The following is a 20,581-nucleotide window of genomic DNA, read 5'->3' as shown; positions in this document are numbered from 1 at the left end:
CCAGTTTAACTGTTGAGTCTTTTTCCCATGTGATTACCGGTAATGACACCGGATGAGCCACCCTAGCAAACATCGTCTGTGGGCCATCTGGGATCGCGAGGCCTCATGGGATCGCGGGCACCTGACCCACGCGAATAATGTCGAACACAATGAATACGCGTGCAGAAGTTTGTTCGATAGGAGTGTGGCTTTAATGCGTAAACATCTTCATTCCACCTCCCGACATTCGCAGCAAACCTCCAGGCCGATGTACACACCGTGGCTTGATTTAATGTTGCAAGTGGAACATTTAAAAAAATATACAACGGACGACTTGGAAGCGCAAGAGGATTGTAAAGCACGACGTTGCCCCCAGGCGCAACAGTTGTGGAGGATGGACAGAGATCTGAGAAGACTGGGGGGTTTAAGCCAACATCTGATATTGATTATCAAGAAGAGAACTTGCCACTATTTAACCGATACCACTTCCTCCCCCCCACCAAGACTCGCCCCTTAAAATGGAAATCTCTGGACATGCCCCATCCCCTAATCTATTATATTAAATAACATAAATTATAAAATACAATATATAAATGAACACACGCGAAGCTTGTTGTAATCACTAACGCAATTGTAGCGAGGCATATATACGTTTTAGATTGTTTTAGTACTTGTTCTTACCCTGTAGTATACTAAAATCAAGTTCAATTCGCTGTGCTTAAGTGCAAACATATGTGGCGGATTCATGAAATGGAAATTTGGCATGCTAGAGGGGCTTGGGGTGGGCCTTCATCTAGCAGTGGATCAAGCGTGGTTGGTGAAAATCTTAGTTCACCCTTGGGATGCCTTGCCCCGTCTTCCATACGTGGCTTTGTGGAAGAAGACCCATTGGTTGATGTAAACGTTTAATTCTGGTAATTCCTCCTACCGATTTCGCACAATCAACAATTTGTTAGTGCATCACGCTGTTGGGACCACGGTACACTGGATTTCAGCTGGGCTAACTTAACACAGCAAAGTGGGCAGTCATCGCACACCGTGACGAATTCTTGCCATGAGCGAGGAACGAATAAGACCCGTACAATGCACCAGGTGCAATTGGGTCGCACGACATGATTCACCACTGTCATCTCCCACACAACAGATAAGAGCTGACCAGCTGGTGGTGGCCCCTACATCCTGCCTCTCGAAGGCAGAAAAATGCCTACAAGCCAAGAGCAACACCGCTGACGATGTCATTGTGTTCACCATCCATGCAATAGTAATCCACATCCGCACGATGGCCAGTACCGAACCGTGGTGCAAGCAGCACATTTGCTGTTACCATCTTCCAACAAAGATTCCCCGTATAGCCTTAAAATACTTTTTGGGAAAGTGCTGTTAGCGATCACCTTATGAAGGCCGGCACGGCACACGAGGGGGTGAGTGGCCAGCACCACGCCCGGCCGACTTTGTCTCCCTTGTAAGTGTTTACACATTACACCAGGCACTCATTTGAGTTGACCTTTGGGAGGCCTAGGACCGGTTCAGATAATCGTCAGTGGCTGTGTGCGGGGAATCTAATTTGAGTCACTCGGTTTGTCGTGCAACAAGCTAACCGCTACACTTATCGCTCCCAACAACCGCCATTCGCCACTAAGTGGTGGTGACGTCACCACGACGCTTGTGCCAGGCTATGTGCACCTTGAGGCCACGTGAAGTGTCGAACGCCCGCTAGCAGGTCACGGGGCAGACCCAGGTGCCACGGGTCGACTGAGATGACTGGCTGATGCACCACCTGTGCCCCCTACTGTGCGAACTTGCTGTACTTTAGCCACCCGGCGCTCCGCTCGTTGTTGCGAGCGTCGGTCCCCCGCCCTCCGTTGTTGATGGAGGGCGACTGCCTCCAACTGCCCAGTAGCGTCCTTCACGAGCCGCCTCCAGAGGCTGATCTTGACACCGCTGGTACCGGTCATCGGCAAGTCCACTCAGCTCCACGTCCTCCTGTACCACATCTTCTCTAGCCCATGCCGCGCCCGTTTAGCCCCCTCGATCCGGCCGAACAAAAGCTGTTTAGGCAAGCAGTGACTGGGCATGCGGGCTACATGGCCCAGCCAACACAGCCTTGCCTGCTGGAGCTCACCGATGGGACTTTGTCCAGATCTTTCAAGGATTTGTGATCTCCTCACAATCCAGCCTGGTTAAACCCAGGATGGATCGTAGGCAGGCCAGCCTAAATGTTTCTAACCGGCGAAGATGTTCCATTAGGGGGGTCCACGTTTCGCAAGCGTAGAGAAGGGAGGGAATGACCGTGAAGCTTCGTGCGGAGTGACAGACCAGGTAGCTTCCACACAGCGTTACACAACCGATGAAAAGATATTGCCGCTCGACTGACGCGGATTGAGACCTCTGCTGTTAAACCGGAGTCGGTCATAAGCACACTGCCCAGGTATGGGAAACTCTCCACTCTCTCCACAACTGCCCCATCACTAATTGGGAGTTGTGGGGGTGGAGTGTCCGATGGTACAAATTACCCTGGCAGGTGCTTAGTTTTGGTGGGGCTGATGGTAAGGCCCCACCTCTTAGTGGCAATCTCCAGGTTTAGCAGCAGCGCCTCCAACTCCTCCTCTGAGTGAGCAGCGATTACCAGATCATCGGCATACATAATATGGTTGAGCAATAGGGAGCTCGCTCCCAACATACACATGCATACAGGCAACTCTCATTTGACTCGCACATTTAAACTTAGAAAAACACAGATCAGTCTATGCAGCTGCTTTTTGTGCAAGGTATAAAAAAACAAACTAGAAAAGAAAACACATTTACAATAAATTCTAAACAATATATAGTAATAATAAAAACAGACATTTTTATAAAATAGGAATGGACGAGTTAACATTTCAATAATATAATGCACATTTACAAATAAAAAATCGTACAAAAAAAATGCTAAAGTTGCACAAGTTCGGAAGCATTAGGAAACATGTTGTCACGTGAAGTAGCGTGTGGGAGACTGTTATGTGACGAGAGTTGTGTGACGGACGCTTGTTTATGTCCACCTGGAGGCAAATAAACTCGCGGAAACCCCACACTCCATGGGTCCTATTACCCAACCGGTCTAAATACGGATTCACACCTCCAGCGATCAGTAGCGCAACCATTCCTTCTTGGAATCGCACAACTCAATCGCCTCCTTACACGTGAACGTCCCTGGTTTTGAAGACGTCCGCATATAAGTGATTCAATCGCACACAGCCAAGTTGCGCAACCGATCGCTCAGGTGCGGACCAGTCTTAAGGCCTGTCAAGGACAATGTCCTCCTTACCCCTGAAAATCAAAGGCAACCCCCCTAGACTTTACGCGCCTCCCAAACCTTCGCACGGCATTGCATGGCTAATCAGCAGTGCAGTTGTGGCTCGTGTAAGTTTACAATGTGGACTGGGTTTAGCAGACTGCAGAGTGCACTCGTGCTTGCTAGATTTAACAGTTGGGGTGAGGAAGGGAGCAAGGCAGAGGCATTTGGAGAAGCCCCCCCCCGATTGGGGGAGGCAGATCAGCTGCGGCAGAAGTCCGTCTGGACGTGGAGACACACCCGGCCACTGATGGGACACTGCATTGTGAAAATTGCATATGCGTGGCCACAAAAGCGCTTCTCTGCAATTTTGCAACTCTTAACTATCCAAGGCATCAACGCCGTTACGAAGGCCACTGCATAACTGGATGAGCCTTTTAATCCGGATTGGTACAACGGTGTGCCGATCACTGCTCTGATCCATTACACCTTCAAGGTAGGGGTGGGTTTGTGGTCTATCCTAAGTCCAAACACCTACCTATCCTTCAGAAGAGGTAGCAGCATTGGCTGCATATGAAATTAATCAGTGGTATTTTCTTTCCTTTAAATTTGCCAAAGGCAGCAGCAAACGGTGAGCAATAGAAATTGCAGCAGGGCCAAGTATTGCCGCTGAAGCAAAAGTGCAGCTACAACACATCCTCAGCCTAACCTCTTCTCACCCCCGACAGTCTTTCACACATCGATCCAACACTCGCTCCAAAGCACAGCTTGCAGAGACGACAAGCAAGCGATCACTCCGTGCCGCACGCCACCCTCACGATCCAAGCCCAATACTAACAGCCCTGCAGTTGGTGGACATGTCAGGCTTATAAAGAGGGCCCACTGTTCAATCTAATATCAAAGCATGGGAGGGCTTTAAGTCTGCACAAGGGGTCCCAATTTGAGATCCCCCCCCATGACAAACAATAAAAGTACTATCTTTCCCATCCGCCCACCCATCATCCCCTCCCAGTGGGCCCCAGATCTGCGTCATGCAACTAGCGCCCCCTAGCGCTTGGTAACGCAGCCACCTGCTCCAGTCAACGGGAAAAAATGTGCGGCTTACGGTAGGGACCGTGTGTGCCGCGGTGTGGCGTGCGCGGTGCAATGTTGCGGTGTGACGTGGCGGGGCGAGGTGGCTCAGAGTGGCGGGGGGCTCGCAACCCATCCGAAGGCCTGACGGATCCTGTGGAAGTAGTGGCGCTGCCAGTCGTGGCGCGTGGCCTCCTCGTGCCTGAGCGGCACGTGCAGGCAATCGAGCCGCAGCTCCGTGTTGCCGCCGTCGGCCTTCCGCAGTCGCAGCGTCACGTCGGCGTAGTGCTCTGCGTCGCACCGTCACGCCGGCAGACAACGGGGGGAGAGCGAGGAAGGGTAAGGGCGGGTCGATTCATCCATTCTCATGGTCAACGATACGTTTATTATGAGTGTTTGGCTGCTAGAAATGTCCACGTGACTTCGTTGAGCTATCATTCGTGGCGAGGTCGCTACTGAAAAAGAGCTATGTAGCTCAGTGGGCCTTGTCTGGTAAAATAACAAAATAGTTTAAGTTTTTAGTAGTATGTGAAAGGTAGAGGGGGGCACTGTTGCAGATTTTTTTAATTCATCCAAAAAAAGAATCTGGCCTAAACACTCAATTTCGGAGGATATGCAGCTCAGTAAAAATTTTTAAAAGACCTGAAGCTATGGTGACGTCAGTTCTGCTGCCAATTTCCTGCCAAAAGTGGTGTCACATTGCGTAGGATTACAGGCGTGCGTTGTATCCACCACGCCCAAGATGGAAGATGGCATTTACACTCACCCTCTGGCCACGTCTTGCATCGCCACTTCATGACAATTCGCTCATTCTCAACCTGCAGGCAAACACGCAGAAGACACAGTACACACACTCTTGTTGTTCACGTTGTTGACGTTGTAATTTAGACTTGAGGGTTATGGATCATAGTGGGCGGTAAGTCGAACATTCGTGCCTGAAGTGAAATCCATTTCCGTTTACTCTCAAATGAATATAATGGGGAATAAACATCACTGAAGTGGTTGAGTTGAGGTTTAAGATTCAGTTTCGTACAGTGGTGATGATTTGTATTTCGCATGAGGAGTTATGTTTATGAGTAAGCATATTTCTCATCCCCTTGAAAATCCACTGCTGGATAAAGGCCTCCCAAAAATGTGTCAGCTGTGGTGATTGTATTGACCGTACTTCATCATGCTGGCCAGTGCCGGTAGGCAAAGGTGGGGTCATTACCGGTTCAGATATAACGCACCACTTAAGATGTCCAGGTTCTTAGCACAGTGCACTAATCACTGCTAAAATGGATTATTTAAATATATTCATAATGATTTTTATGCCGAGTGTCTGCTGCTGCTGTGTCCTATACAGCGCATTGAGATTCTTGATGAAAAGCGCTACATAAAAATAATAATGATTAGTGTCTAGAGTTTTGTTTCAGGGTTGTGTGTGAGAATTTAAGGGTCAGTGTTTAGGGTTGGAATGAGATTTGGGCACAGGGTCAGCTGGACCGGGGCCTCACCAGCTCGCAGAACTCGCCGCTCACGTTCCCGTTCAACATTCGGATGCGGCCACCCTTCTCCGGCTCCACCAACGCTGGGGCATTTGTGAAGAGGGACACCAGCTACACAGCAAGACAAAGACCCCACTTAACAAACCTGTTGAAGACAAGTGCTAGTAGCCGAGGACCTACGAAGGCCAACAGCACACGCCTGGCCACCTTTGTCTCCCCAGTGGTCATGTTTATACATTGGACCAGGTACTCATTTAAGGCGACTTAGGGGAGGCCCACAGCCGGATCAGATATTTGTGACCAGTGTTGGCCATAAGTGGGAATAAAACTAAAGATGCAGAGTTCATCGTGCAGTCCGCTTACCACTACACCAACCGCTCCCCCACAAATGGATCCATCACAATAACAGCAACCACCATTGACCATTAAGTGGCGGTAATGTTACCGCAGCGCTTGTGCCAGGCTAGTCCTCAAAGCCTTAACAGACTGTTGGGGCAAGTGCTGTGAGCAAGCACCTACGAAAGACGGAATGGCAGACGAGGGGGGTGGATGGGCAGTACCTTGTCTCCCGAGTAGCGATTTTTAGACATCACCCCAAGTACTCATTTGAGGCCGAGTCGACTTTGGCGAGGCCCAGGACCGGTTCAGATAATCGTCACTGTTGGTGGCCGTGAGCGGGAATCGAACTCAGGATGCTGGGTTAGTAGCGCTACGCGCTAGCCGTTACACTCCCGCTCCCCACAGGGGAGATCCCCACAGGGGAGATCACCACCCCCCCTCGCACACAGCGGCGTCGTTATCTCTGGCCGCACCTCCTGGGAGGTGAATGTGCGGTACAGCTCCTCGGCGCACGTGGGGAACGTCTCCATTAGAACCACGGAACACGTCGGGATGCGAACTCCGACCTCTTGGCTTGGCCGCCGGGCACAAGCATCTTTCTGCTGTGCAGAGACATAAGCAAACACAACACGCACATTATGCACCTACCACAGGCACAATACATACAACACACGCATTACACTATATATGTCAACACGCACTATACACACGCACCACATGCACTATACACACGCACCACATGCACAATACTCACAATGCATAACACACACCACATGCCACGTACATACCACATACAACATAAAGACAACACGCACATTACACACACTACATGCCTCGGTAAGGAGACGGTTCCCCCAGCCGTGCTTTAGGTAATTTGAACACGACGCTGGAGGTCGTGGTGCCACACCAACCCACCTGCTCGTCGTGCCCAATCGGCAACGTGGCGTCCGGCGTTTGGCAAGTGATGCCGTTCTTGGCGGGGAGAATCATGCCCTGCGTGAACTCTTTACCAGCGGTGAGCGGTCAGAGACGCGGAGAGGTGTCGGGGTGGAGACACAGCGAAAAGAGACACGCAAAAACACAAAGATACGGGGACACAGACACAGAGGTTTAACCATCAGTGTACACGTTATTGCGAGTGTAAACCCGTGGTGTACCTTGCACCTGTCTGTCCTAGAGGGGCCAGCAGGAAGCACAATAATGATCGCTGTGGAAGTGAATGGCAAGTATTCAAAAGTACAATTGGTTTGGATTTTCTACTTTATTCACAGAATTTTGCTGTATTTGTATACTTTGCATTTAAACGCACGACTATTAGAAGTTATGTTTTTAAGTGTAATTAATCATCATCATGAGCAACTGTCTTTCCACTGCTAGATGAAGACTTCCCCATGTCATTACCATCCCTCACTGTCCGCCGATGCCACAATCAATCTCACTCATTGCTCCGTCTCCGCAGCGTGCACCTGCCCAGCCTTGCTGACTTTCCTTAACGGTTCCACGCGACTCCTCTGGTTGAAGGAAATGTGAATTAACTTCCAATGCCTGTGGGTCACGGCCTTCTCACCGGACTTGAGTGTGCGGACGTAAGTGACCAGCGCGTGCTTGATGCCGTCGACGCCCGCAGTCCTCATCACCTCCAAGAGCGGCGTCTCCGCCTCGTCCTTCTTGAGGCTCACCGCCACCTGCCGCCCCCCCCGGATGACACGAACGTTCGGTATTAGCGCCTATCCTGTTGTGCAAAGCTATAACACGGGTGGCTACGTACGGTGCGCAAGAAGTTCAACATACATGCGTTTCACATATGTAGTCTCCAGCAGTGTTAGAGTCAGGCGGCGGTGTTCGTTGCGTGCAATCCCAATAAGTAATACGGACCACCAAGCCGGCATACAATGGCTAATGGCTTTCTCATTTCGAATGACGACAGAGGGATCTTTAACGTCCACTTTGAAGCAGACGGTGCGTATTAGACGGTTAATACACCCGCAGTAATAACCGGGTGGGGGGGGGGGGGCCTGACAGATTTGAACCGTGTGAACCTCTGCTTCAAAGCTCCTTGAGAATAAACGGGCAGGAGGGTGGGGGCGCTCCCGCCAGGGTCAGCAGTGATGCACCTCTATCTCGTCAATGTCGTTCTCCTCCGAGAGGTTGGGAATCTTCACGATACCACTGTACTTGGTGCCCATGGCACTGCCAGTAGCTGCAGGGAAGCGAGACGGACACGACGCACAGTTTAGAAAGAGAAAGCAAAACCGGGGGACATCAAATCGGCAGCCAGGTGAGGGAGTCTTCAACGTACGAGTAAAAGGGCTGAAAACGCATCGCCCGTCAAGACACCGAGGGATCGGTAACCTAACGCTCATTCAAGCACCTCCCGATTAACACAGTTGGCTAAGTCCGGTGCGAAAGAAGTTCAACAACCACATGAAGATGACAGTCGGCCAAACGATTAAATAAACCGAACTGACCCAGTGACCAAACACTTCATTGGGAATGTAGCAATTGGTCACCTGCCCCAACCCCTTCCTGAAATTCAATAAATTGTCAGAATTTTGGGTTGTGATTCAAGAATGAATTAATTTGTCTTAATTTTGTACATCTTCTTGGCATTATTTTTAACTCTCAATTATAAATGTTTCGTCTGCTCTGCGAGCATACATTTCTCATTATTCAATTTACATATGATTTGCATAAACTGTAAATGACTTTCATCACATGCACAATATGATTCAGGTGTCACAAATGTCAGAATGATAAATAAGTCTTAAAAATGGCCTTTAATTAGCGAGGAAAGCCTCATTGAGTCTCGAGACTATTTTACTCAAGAGGGCCCTACATTGTGGTGCTTGACCAATGCCATTAATGAGTGCTTGGCTCATAGTGCAGCATATATGTATGTTGAACTTCTTTCGCACCGTACGTAGCCAACCGTGCTAATCGAAGGTGCAGTGCGCCAACCCCTGCGATTTCACTCCACCTTTTTGTACGGCCGTCATACCAAAAGCGCAAACACAGTCCCACAACGGGGACTGCTACTGCAAACGGAGTTCCCATACTTGTCAACCCCTAATCAGTGCCAACCTTATTACAGACCAATTCAGACCTTATTGGTCACCCCGTGCTCTTATACATCTCAACGTTCATCCTATCACAAACGGCTGCACGCCGTATGGACCCGAAAACTCTATTTCCTTGTACTAGAATACGGGTAAGCCGTATGGGTTGACAGGGATGTGTTCCTGTCCCTGCTGGTGCTGGCCTGTGCCACACCTTGCCAAGCGAGCTCCAGGTCCCACTCGTAGAAGAAGATGAGCTTGCCCTTGCGATTGTTGCAGGAGGCCTCGCCCTGCACGCGGGTGACCTCCGTGACCTCGCACGACCCGTCCACAGAGGTTGCCCGCACGTCCAGGAGCAGCTGCCGCAGCAGATCCTCTGACCACTTGGTCACATCGCGCTCCGTCCTGCAGCGGCGAGTCAGGTGGTGTTTTAGGTCCGAGGTGGTGGCATCAAGGGAAGCCACACAAGACAAAAATGTAATGGCCGTTATCCTGTACATTAAGGGTATGGAACCTACAGCCGACAGGCTAATTACGGCACACAGCCACGAGACGCAAGGCCGGGTACAAACTGCTGAGCAGATCGATGCATGAAAACAGATCTCTCTATGGTAACCAACTGGTTAAACAAACTGCTCACACCTGGTTGCAGAAATGTCCATGAGATTGAGATGCATGCAATATGAGCAACTGATTGCTTAAGTGTGGACCTGCCTTTACACTTAAAAATTACCCCCTTTTCAACGGTTTTACTTAACTTGATTCCTTTGTTCGTGGTGGTCAAATCTTGAAATCTAGATTTCGTCCACTTCCCGTTGTCCAATCATTTCCACATTTTGCACACGTACTCAAATCCGGTGACAATGCATGCCTCTATCAAAATCGGCATCAATTAATTCGCTAATTTAAAGCAATTAACATTTTGTATGGACGCCTTATTATATATTTGTGTGTAGGTCAAAAACGCCGTGGTCCCTAAACTGTGGAATCGGCTCGCACAAAACGCAGGCGCCACGTGTATCTCAGGCGCCATTGACGTATTTCTCGACCGTGAGTTAAACCAAGTTGTTAATAAAACGTTGCTTTAAAAAAACCTTTTTAAAGGAGTTTGAGTTAAATGATTCCACAAAGACATAGACGATAATACACGGAAGCAACTTTATAAACGGCATGGGACCAGCTCCGTGATTTCAAATGTACATTGGTGCAATCATTAAATCTCTTTTTTGCATGGGTCAAATGTGTCAGACAATTAGGGTTATAATTACGATAGAAGTAACGTGTGCACCATGATTGACACAGGAGATACGCTCGCGAAACTCCACACGCTCAGAGGTATCCAAACTGACTTGTTTTATTCATGCTGGGATGCTGATGGTGCATTTATTTTAATTTATTTGTTAAACCATTGATTTTTTCCATAAATAAGGAATATTTTCGACGTAGACTCCAAAGTTACTTCCTAAAACTGTCTAAATGACACTCAATATGCATTTCTGATGTCAAGGGTAATCTGTAATCAAGGTCGCACGTGGCGCAGCCGTGGGAAGAATTATAAAAATCCTCACCCAGCAGTATAGATTGGTACACCAGTTAGTCGATTGGCACATCACATGCGGTGGGGTAAAGTGTGAGTATCCCCACGTCTGGCCAGCGTGGAAGAGTAGGCTGAAACACCATCAAGCAGGGCTCTTTAGCAATTACTTGCACTAGCAGTGGAGCAAGTAATTGCTGGGCTGCAGTTATTTTTTATGATACTGGGATGATTTACATGAACTATACTGTTCTTGTACTGGTAGGAACCTCCTGGTTCCACCAGCCCACAGGGGATTATTGTGTCCGTCCGTCCATCATGCAGGGAGGGGCTGGGTGGGTGGGGAGGGTGGGGCTGGGTGGGGAGGGGCTGGGTGGGGAGGGTGGGGCTGGGTGGGGGGTGGGGCTGGGTGGGGAGGGGCTGGTCACCCTGTGGTGCCCTTATATAACTCAACATTTAACCTACTCACGCCGGCTTGTGCCGGCCCTTACAGTCGGGCATATTTGCGGAATACACCACGCCGCCGTTGACCCTGGCCATTGACCGAGCAACCCAACGTTCCTACCAGCTCCCTCCGCAGGAATGTGTTAAACCGATATCTTAAAAAAAAAAACTGTGCTCAATTTCTGATTAGGGTCCATCATTACCAGCACCACCAACGTCTGTCCCTTCGTGGTTGGGAAAAATCAGCACCATTGAAGTGACTGAATGGTGGCAAGTCTCTTATACAAGCGCACAACTTTATCTGTGATGAACGCTGCTCATTTTCATGCAGGGGGCGCTGCAAACCTACGCGCCCCCAGGAGGCGCAGGGACAGACGTTCGATTACGTTGGAATCGATCTGCAGACGGCGGTTTTCTCATGCGGCCAGCAGCTCTATGCCGCCTTATCTTGATGCCGCAATCCCAAACAGGTGAAAGTCCGCATCGAACCGAACCCCCAGCAAGGCCATCGACTTAACGACGAGAGAAAATTCACACGAAATGTCGTTTTCAATTAAGTCTTCCAGATGTAAAATGATATAAGCTTTTAATGAAGAAATAAAATGGTCTAATTCAAAACATAATACAATTAAAAGATATTATCATAGTGTGTTTTTGTTTGCATTTTGACTGCAAGTATTGTGGTTAATACAGACATGAATCCTTGTAAAAAGGTTTCAGTTTTGTTTGCCAGAAAAAAGGAGGAAAACCCTATTATTATATTTGCTACTGGCAAAGGAGGTCTAATGATGTAGATGATCACCCCGAGCCCTCATTACTTTGATAGTGCCTTGTCTTTGAGCTGTACGCCTTTTGGCGTCCTCTGGTCGAGCACCAATTGGGTCGAGGCTCAAAAGAAAGCCATCCCTTGGTGTGGAACAATCAGTTTCAAGGACAATGCATATATAATATCAGTATGTTTTTGTTTGCATTTTGACTGCAAGTATTGTGGTTAATGCAGACATGAATCCTTGTAAAAGGTTTCAGTTTTGTTACCAAAAAAAGGGGAAAAACCCTATTATTACAATTCAAAGATGTTTCATTTTAAAACTTCAAAACGGAGCAACGGGTGCTTGCGTGAATGCGTCGTTCGTGTGCATTTTTTGTGACTTTCCTGGCCAAAGGCCGTAAATGGTTGATTGATATGTCATAGAAATGTGGAATTTCAACGATTTGCACCGAGACCCTAAGAAAACGACCACCATGAGACAAGAATATAATCCATAAACAGCCCTTTGTTAATCAGCACGACTGGAGAGCAAGGCCTACTCACGCCGTGTCCGTCACGGGGCCTTTGTGACCATACTTCACCACGGTGGGCAGTGCGGGTTGGTGAATAAGGGGGGTTGTAACACAGCAGAGTACATCTACTGGACATCTGTGAAAAAGAGCTTTGTAGCTCATCGGATTCCTCCCGTATAAATATTCTGAAAGTGTGCATACTTTAGTAAATTACATGTTCAGCTAATTATTGACATTACATGCAATGAGAACGTCAAGATGATAATTGTGCACGCAGCCTTTGCTCACTCCACTGCTGAATGAGGGACTGCTAGCGAGGAGCGCCAGAGGTCGCAACCGGGTACCCGATACCCATACCCTACCCGATACCCGGCTACCCGTACCCGGCCGGGTACGGGTACGGGTACCCGTTTGCGACCCTGGTGTGGCCGGGTACGGGTAGACCGTGAGTCACTGGTGAGTAACTGTTTATCACTCATTTCCCAACGTCTTGTCTCTTCTCACAATTCAAGTTCCTAGAATCAACCCACCCGCGCCTGCAACATGGCTTCATCCCAGAGGTCACAATCAGGTACCCGATACCCGTACCCGGCCGGGTACGGGGGTAGGGTACGGCTGGGTACGGGTACGGTACCCGTTTGCGACCCTGGTGCGGCCGGGTACGGGTAAGGAATCAAAACCCGTTTGCGACCTCTGAGAAGCGCCCACGTGCCAGTGGCGAGATGGTCGCTGGACCATCCATCCCTCGCCACGCCGGTCAAAGTGCACGGTGGGCGAATCCTGTACGTCAGTTATAACGGGAAGAGAATCTTTAATGCAGATATCACACACGTCGCTTGGCATCGCTGCACGTAGCTATACGATACAAACCGAGAGGCTTGACGATAATAGCGTGAATTATTAATGGGCGGATGTACACACGTGAATTCATCATCGGTGTCACAATTTTCATTTATACTGGAGGAATCCCGATGAGCTTTGTACATCGCAGATGTACACTTGACGATAATTATACATTAGCGGATATACTCACACGCGAATTCATCATCGGTGTCAGAATGTGTTTATACTGGAGGAATCCAATGAGCTGTAAAGATATATTTTTTCCCTTAGATGTCCGGAGACATCGGAGGCGATATGGGAGACGTGGGGTTTTTAACGAAGCTTATGCCGCACAAATTATCGTGCGCATCCCCGGCACGTTGAGTGCGCCACATTCCGATAAAACGCTTTGGTGATGCTGCTGCTGCTTCGGTAGTTGGTGCACAATCAATGAAACGTTACAACAACAAACAATATCGCCCATCAACAACAAACAATATCGCCCATCAACAACAATACCACCCATCAACAACAAGCAATATCACCCATCAACAAATACCACCAATCAACAAATACCACAAAGCAATGCTCAAATATCACCCATCAACAAATACCACCCATCAACAACAAATACCACCCATCAACAACAAATACCACCCATCAACAACAAATACCACCCATCAACAAGCAAACAATACCACTCATCAATAAATACCACCCATCAACAAACAATACCACCCATCAACAAACAATATCTCCCATCAACAAACAACACCACCCATCAACAGTGGCCAATCCACTGCTGGATGAGGGCCTTCCCCTCACCCCCAAGCTAAACTACCCCAACACCACCACCCACCACGACCCAGCTGACCCAGCGACATCCACGCAACGCAATTCTCTTCGTAATGTCGCCTTCACTTCGCTGTCGTGCAACACGCGACCGGCAGAATTGGTGAACGATGCCGAGGGAGTTGTTGATGTTGTTGTTGATGTTGTTGCTGATGTTGTAGTTGTTGTTGTTACGCACCAGTGCCAGTTGTTGACGTTCGTGGCGTCCGCCCGCTCCTCCACGATCCACCTCGGGTCTCCCTCGCCCCACTTGGCCATCGCGGCGACAACAACAACCACCACCACCACCACCGACTACGACAGACACACAAACAAACAACAACGAGTTTGCAACAAAATTAAAAACGTGCGCGCTCGTGAATTAGTTGATCTCTCGCTTGATTGCAGAGGGAGAAGGGGGGAGGAGCCAGAGCCGTGACCCGGAAGCAAAGAACCTTCCAGACGTGACCCCCAAAGACAAAGGTCCCCCGTGTAGCCTTGCCACAGGCTGTTGGGGCAAGTGCCGTCAGCGTGCAGCGCCTATGAAGGTTGCCCGCACTGTGGCACGCGAAGTTGGGGCAGCAACCAACCACGCCCGGCCGCCTTTGTCTCTCTCCTCTCCCCGCCCCCCCCACACAGCGGAGATGTTTACTACCCACCCGCCACCGGGGTGCTTATTTGAGGCCGAGTCGACCCTAGGGGAGGCCCAGGACCGGTTCGGATATTTGTCCACTGGTGGTGTTGGTGGCCGTGAGCGGGAATCGAACAATGCGGTAGTTTTACCGGGGGGGGGGGGGGGGGTTGCGTAACGGGATGATGTCATCGCGTCGTTGCATAAGCGCGGTGCGGCGTCTACGTTGTGACGTCATGACGTCTACTTTGTGATGTCACGGCTTCCTCTTTGCCCCCCCCCCCCATCTCTATAGCAAAGGAAAAGAGAAATACCTAGGATAGTTATTCGTTTCTGGCTTGGACCTCATACAAAGGCTGAGTGAAGACAAGACTTTTGGAGCTGACCCTTACGTGAGACCTGAACCAATGTCCAGTTTCCTGGGTGAAAAGTCGGCCGAGTTTTGTTTCCCAATCATGCCCAGTTGGCTCACAAACTTAAGAAACGAATTATATTATTTTTAGCTATGGGGGTGGGGGGGAAACCGGAAAACTGGAAGAAACCCATGCAGAACAGAAGAACTCCACACAGTACGGTGTTCAAGTCAAGATCGAAGCCAAGTCCTTTCTGTTGCGGCACACGTGTCAACCACTGCACCACAATGTCACCACCCAGAAAAGCTTCGGGATAACCAGGACAGCCTTCCTTAAACCACCGGGATGGTCGGGGCCAAACCTGGACTTTGGGTATCATTACCCCAAGCACGATTGTGGTGTACCCCAGTATTAAATGGGAGCTGCCGTATTTTCAGACCTGCGGTGGTGGAATTCAGATGTTTGGGAGTCTGGCAGTGATGCTGAGGTTTACACTTTTATTTCAACGAATGCCAACGAAAATTACGAGGGCACAACACGCACTTGAAATGTCCACGAGTGAATTGATTTTATACACGTAAAGTACGGCAGGCCCACTCGCCCAAGCCAAGTTCAACACCGTGACGAATGCATAATTTTACAACTTTGCTTCATATGAACACACTTCACTATATTTTTGTACAGTAAACGTGAGCGACATATGGATCCATCTTGTGCGAGGACAACAACACCAGCGCTTATGGCTGTACACGCCTTTAAGCCGTGGAGGGGCAAAGGGAGGGAAGAGAATGGGCAAGAGAGGTGAGCTAAGTGGAACGGAAGGATGAAGGGGGCAGTTAATGTAGGATCACAGAGCTTGGGTAATTGTTGGCGCCAGTTCGTTGTCTTCCCGCTTGTCCGTGATTTCCTGCGCTCCTGAATCATTCTCTCCAGAGATTTAACAAAAACTGCATGCGTCACAAATTCAGGTTGATGGCCCATTGATTCTGACACATCATATCTACCAATGGCCACTGCAAATCAGCTCCCCGATGTGTTTTCGGGGTTGTACTGGCTGTCTTTTGTCTCCACACGGAGCATGGTGTCTCGAAGTCTTCGTGCCATGTGCAGAATTCAGTTCCTGAAGCTCCCAGCACCTGGGAGCAAAACGTCCGACATCGTGCTGAGCAAGCAGCACAACCCAAAAACACATCGCAGACCTCGACAGCACATCTGTGAAAACCTACGCAGTAGGGACCATTGCAAGGAGAACTTTGTACCCGCTCCAGTGGTCTGCTGTGGGGCACAGCAGATCTATGAATCCTGAGCAGAACCACAATTATTAAATGAAAAGCACAAGCAGTGAACGTCCAGAAGTCGCCTATACATGGAATCAATTCTTCAATAAAAAATAGCTTCAATTCCACCCGTGCAAAACAGCCATTATTGCCAGTTCTTGAAATATCCTTCCCCATTAAGTGGAAAGTCGGCTGTTGTCACGTAAATACCTTTTTGGTTTTTACTCAACTCACCTTACGTCATTAACCATCACTGATTTTGCTGAAGGGAGCAAGACGACAATTTTGCGTTCAGGCGGTGCTGCTGCTGCTGTTGAACATATCTGTGCCTGCACACCACGTGCTGTTCATCACGCGCTGCTCATCAACACAGCGAATGTCATCATGAGACCACACTACGTCGGGCACATGTATCTCCCACTACGATCGGCGGCGTGGACAATTTTCTCTAAAACTGCCAGGAGAACGCGCTGGTGCAGTCCTGGATGCCCGTCCACTTGCTTCGCCCGCATCGGAGACTCAAGACGGCCGCGTGTCGGAAGGCCGTGGAGTGGAGCTACGTGGCTCCGGAGTGGTGGTCTCTACTCAGTCGCATGGTGTGACTTTTGCGCCATTGAGGAAGATGGGAGCCAAGCGCAGCAGCGTGTGTGGTGCCAGCCCGCGCAAGCGTAACATGAGCTCGGCGAATGTCCCCATACCTATTGGGAAAAAACACAAGAAAGAAAGAAAGCATGATTTCTGTGCTGCTTTCTAACAAAGCTTGATTTTACTTTCCATGCCAAGTCTTCTTTAACTATGAATAATGTAACACAATTTTTGTTCCTGGGTAGTAAGTGTTATTTCGTAATTTGTTATGCCTAAAAAGTATAGAAAATGGCTATTATTTCCCACAAACTTAGCTTTTATGACCAGGACAGTGATATTTAGAAATACCTACTTTTAATGAGAAAAAGGGCGAATTTGGGCCTTTTCGTTCACATAAAGTCATAAAAAAACAACATATGAATCAAAATTAACATGTAATTATACTAAAGTAATAAAAAAATTACTACAAAAGATTTAGAAGTGAGTAGTTTTTTTGAAATTGTTCCTCCCCACAGAGAACTTGGTCCGCTGTAGACAGTCCCGCCTGTGGTAGTGCGCCTTGGTGTCTAAATTTTTTGTAGCGTGACTTGGGTCACCAACATGACAAATGCAATAAACATAAACACAACATTTTCTTGGTTCTTTCGGTAAAGTCATGTAGAAGGGAAATAACCAAAAAAATATATAAATAGATTTTTGTATTATTTTTTATTATTGTATTATTTCCCTTCTACGTCACTTTACCGAAAGAACCAAGAATATGAATCCCTGCAGTCACGAATGCAAATAGAAATCGCAGCAGAGAAATTATCATTTGCAGGTGTAAAGCATTGCGAAAAAATTTCTGCTAAAAATGTGGTATTCACACCATTCTTACAGCACACAGCTATCGTGAAGGCACTATGTTTCCCATAGTGTGCAGTGTAGTTTCGAAGTAGGTTGCGACGTTGCTGTTTAATCCCATTTGAGTAATTTGTGGGGGAATTTTTTTTAATCCGGTGAACTTGAACCATGTCGTCGGCACAGAATGGCGTGTTTCGAATGATCCTAGGAAAACTTTCATATCCACTGTGAAGTGGACAGGTTGTGAGTAATTTTAGGGTTAATATGCCCATAGTAATAACCAGGGCAACCTGCCGAATTTGAACTGCGAGATGTTAACTACCTCGTGGGGTATATACGAGGTTGTGGGTTCAATCCGGACCCGGACGCCTGTATATTTGGAGTTTACATGTTCTTCCCGTGGTCAAGTGGATTTTTCTCTGGGTCTTCTGTTTTTTTCCCTCCACATTTTTAAACATGCATTTCATAATATTTGGCTGCTATAAATGTCAACATAATAAGCCACTTCCTTGAGCTATCATTTGTGGCCAGGTTGCTTCTGAAAACGAGCTACATAGCTCAGCGATCCTTACTTGAAAAAAATAAAATAATTGTAAGGTCCCATTCTGAACGCAAATATTTTTTGTTTAACGCTAAATGTAACTCTCAACTCCTCACCTTCCATAACCGTGGGGCCGAAGGAGGCCGAAGTGGGCAGGTCGTGCATCACGAGGAAGGCAGCGAGCATCCCGAACTGCGACCTGGCCACCGTCTTCCCCAGCAGGTATGACTTTACAGCTGCTGCACCTGCTTGGGCTGTGCACACAGAAAGGGATGACCGGAAAATTGAACAAGTCAGGTAAAAATGGTGCACGCGCCGGGAGCATGTCACGCTTTGTCTGCGGAAGTATCAGTTAGTTAGTGGCACCGAAGCTGATGGGTAGCTGTTAGGGCAAAAAAGTGTTTGCAATTTATCAAATAGTCCTTTTCTTCCATGATTTTATGTTTCCTCAGTTTTGGGAAAGAGATCCACTTTCACAAGGGTTCATAGGTGAACGATCAAAGCAGGCAGTGGTGTCACCACGTGGACCATCGTTTGAAACTGGTGACCACAGTCAGTGTAGAAGGAAACAGCCGGATCTGCCATGTGATGGGGAGACCCGTTCTATACATGTGCAGACACGCACGCACGCACGCACATCCACATGCGCGCACTCACTCTGCAGCCACGTGTCCAGTGCCTGGTCCACCACACCCTTCATGGCATCGAGAAACTCGGGCACGATGAGGGGACGTGCCTTCCCGTCCGTGCCGGGGCAGCCCTCTCCAGCGACGGCTGCCGCGGTGACCCCGGGCGACCCTGCCACTCCGTGCCGCCCGCTGAACTCCAGCAGCAGCCGGAGCTGCCAGAGCGCGGTGGTGTCCGGGATGCTGCGCGACTGCAGCATGCGTGTCGCCTGCCCAGTCGAGGGGTTGACCCACGGATGAGGGGGGGGAGGGGGTACAAGTAGCAAGACATGAAACCAGCAGAGAACCACATCGTGTGTCACCTATGGACAAGACCTGGCTGATAAAAATAATGCAATTTATAACACGTGCAAATTTGCGGACGTAACGGCCGCAACTTAGAGGCGCGGAGCCAAGCTCAGAGTGGCTCGAAAGCGTGGTTGTAGAGGTGAGTTTTTAAGTCTCTCTTGAAGGAGGCGATTGAGGTGATGCTGCGAATGTGCATTTGGATAGCGTTCCAGACTGTTGGGGCTACCACCGAGAAGCGGTGCATAGACATGACCATCCTGGATCTTGGTATCAAGAGGAGGTCGTGAGTAGCGCTGCGCAGGCATCTGCCGTGTGCTGAGCTGCAAGTTGTCAATAATGAAAAAAGGTACGGTGGGGGCAGGCAGATGTGAAGGCATTGTGATGATCACAAGTGGTAATTGGTCTGGGGGGGGATAATGAAGGGGGCTTTAGATTGAGGGACTCAAGTTGAGTTTCAGGTCCAGGCAGGGTTGACTCTTCATTATCGTCACCACCATCATCATCGTCTGCAAGCAGTTTCAGTTTCCTTGCAGCTACAGATCCACAGCACCGTCTTTCACCAAGGGCATCTTGTTCATATGAGCACATCGTGCCACAGAGATGAAGATTCACCGATTAAACCTTTTGTTGTTACCAACCTACTCGGATTAAACGTACATAAATTGAGCTGAAATTTAACTGAAACCAAATGTAAGAGAACAGTGGCAACTCTAGGATGCTTTTCTGTGGTTGTAGGCAAATACAATGTGGATTTGAATATCATCTACACGTGACAACGTTATCATCATCATTATATCCTGTGTAAATAAATCATGAATCATTAGGTTAGAATAAACAATAATATATTCATGATTACCATCACCATCAACCACATTATATGTGATGGTAAAGCGAGTACCACAACTACCATCCACACAGTGGTGGTGGCAGTTGTGTTAATGTAGACTGGCGGTCAACTTAGAAAGGAAAAATCTCCACCGTTGGCTCCGGATCAACAGTGCAGATGACCGCCATCCAATCAGTGGACGTGCTGAGCTGTGAACATGCTTAATCATCGATCCCAGTAAAAAAAAAAAAATTGCAGCAACTGAATCGATTGGCACTTGCAAATGCTAATACACGCTTGTCGCATTCCAATGTGATTGGTCAGTGGCAGCCTTCGAAAGGCATCAGTGTCAGAGCTCATCAATCACCACGTAGTTTAAACACACACAAGGACACAATACAGGGCTGACCAAATTCTGTCAGACATCTTGAAGTGT

General features: G+C 48.6%; 2 protein-coding genes across 3 annotated transcripts in view; both read right to left on the bottom strand.

Annotated features, from left to right (window-relative positions):
• Positions 1-168: 168 nt before the first annotated feature.
• LOC133341362 (activator of 90 kDa heat shock protein ATPase homolog 1-like) lies at positions 169-14,887 on the bottom strand. Of its 2 annotated transcripts, none has more exons than XM_061549916.1 (9): positions 14,315-14,887; positions 9,418-9,608; positions 8,262-8,347; positions 7,715-7,832; positions 7,063-7,151; positions 6,621-6,746; positions 5,818-5,919; positions 5,088-5,139; positions 169-4,611 (listed from the first exon to the last, which is right to left on the bottom strand). In XM_061549916.1, exons 1-9 carry the CDS (start codon positions 14,392-14,394, stop codon positions 4,430-4,432), a joined length of 1,026 nt encoding a protein of 341 aa, XP_061405900.1. In that variant the 5' UTR covers positions 14,395-14,887; the 3' UTR covers positions 169-4,429. The 2 variants fall into 2 exon arrangements, with proteins under 2 accessions (XP_061405900.1, XP_061405899.1); XM_061549915.1 differs by having other exon boundaries at positions 6,621-6,749; positions 14,315-14,886.
• A 695-nt stretch (positions 14,888-15,582) lies between these two features.
• ANAPC1 (anaphase promoting complex subunit 1) overlaps positions 15,583-20,581 on the bottom strand; it is a 44,175-nt gene continuing 39,176 nt past the window's right edge. Inside the window, 3 exon segments of the mRNA XM_061549912.1 lie at positions 15,583-17,074; positions 18,462-18,599; positions 19,003-19,240. Of these exon segments, the coding sequence (XP_061405896.1) occupies positions 16,962-17,074; positions 18,462-18,599; positions 19,003-19,240 (489 nt within the window). The 3' untranslated portion in view covers positions 15,583-16,961.

Source organism: Lethenteron reissneri, chromosome 11 (assembly GCF_015708825.2).
Source record: "Lethenteron reissneri isolate LAM-NWPU_2019-01 chromosome 11, ASM1570882v1, whole genome shotgun sequence".
Classification (NCBI taxonomy): domain Eukaryota; kingdom Metazoa; phylum Chordata; class Hyperoartia; order Petromyzontiformes; family Petromyzontidae; genus Lethenteron; species Lethenteron reissneri.
Note: the sequence above shows the minus strand (reverse complement) of the source record. Positions and strands in the feature narration are given on the sequence as shown.

What these genes read in the sequence shown, in the direction of transcription:
- LOC133341362 (XM_061549915.1), bottom strand. Translation starts at nt 14,394, where the DNA reads ATGGCCAAGTGGGGCGAGGGAGACCCGAGGTGGATCGTGGAGGAGCGG. An exon ending in CGTCCGCACACTCAAGTCCG is followed by an intron (nt 7,152 to 7,714) that starts GTGAGAAGGCCG and finishes CCGCTGGTAAAG; the next exon opens with AGTTCACGCAGGGCATGATT. An exon ending in ATGCAAGACGTGGCCAGAGG is followed by an intron (nt 4,612 to 5,087) that starts GTGAGTGTAAAT and finishes GGTGCGACGCAG; the next exon opens with AGCACTACGCCGACGTGACG.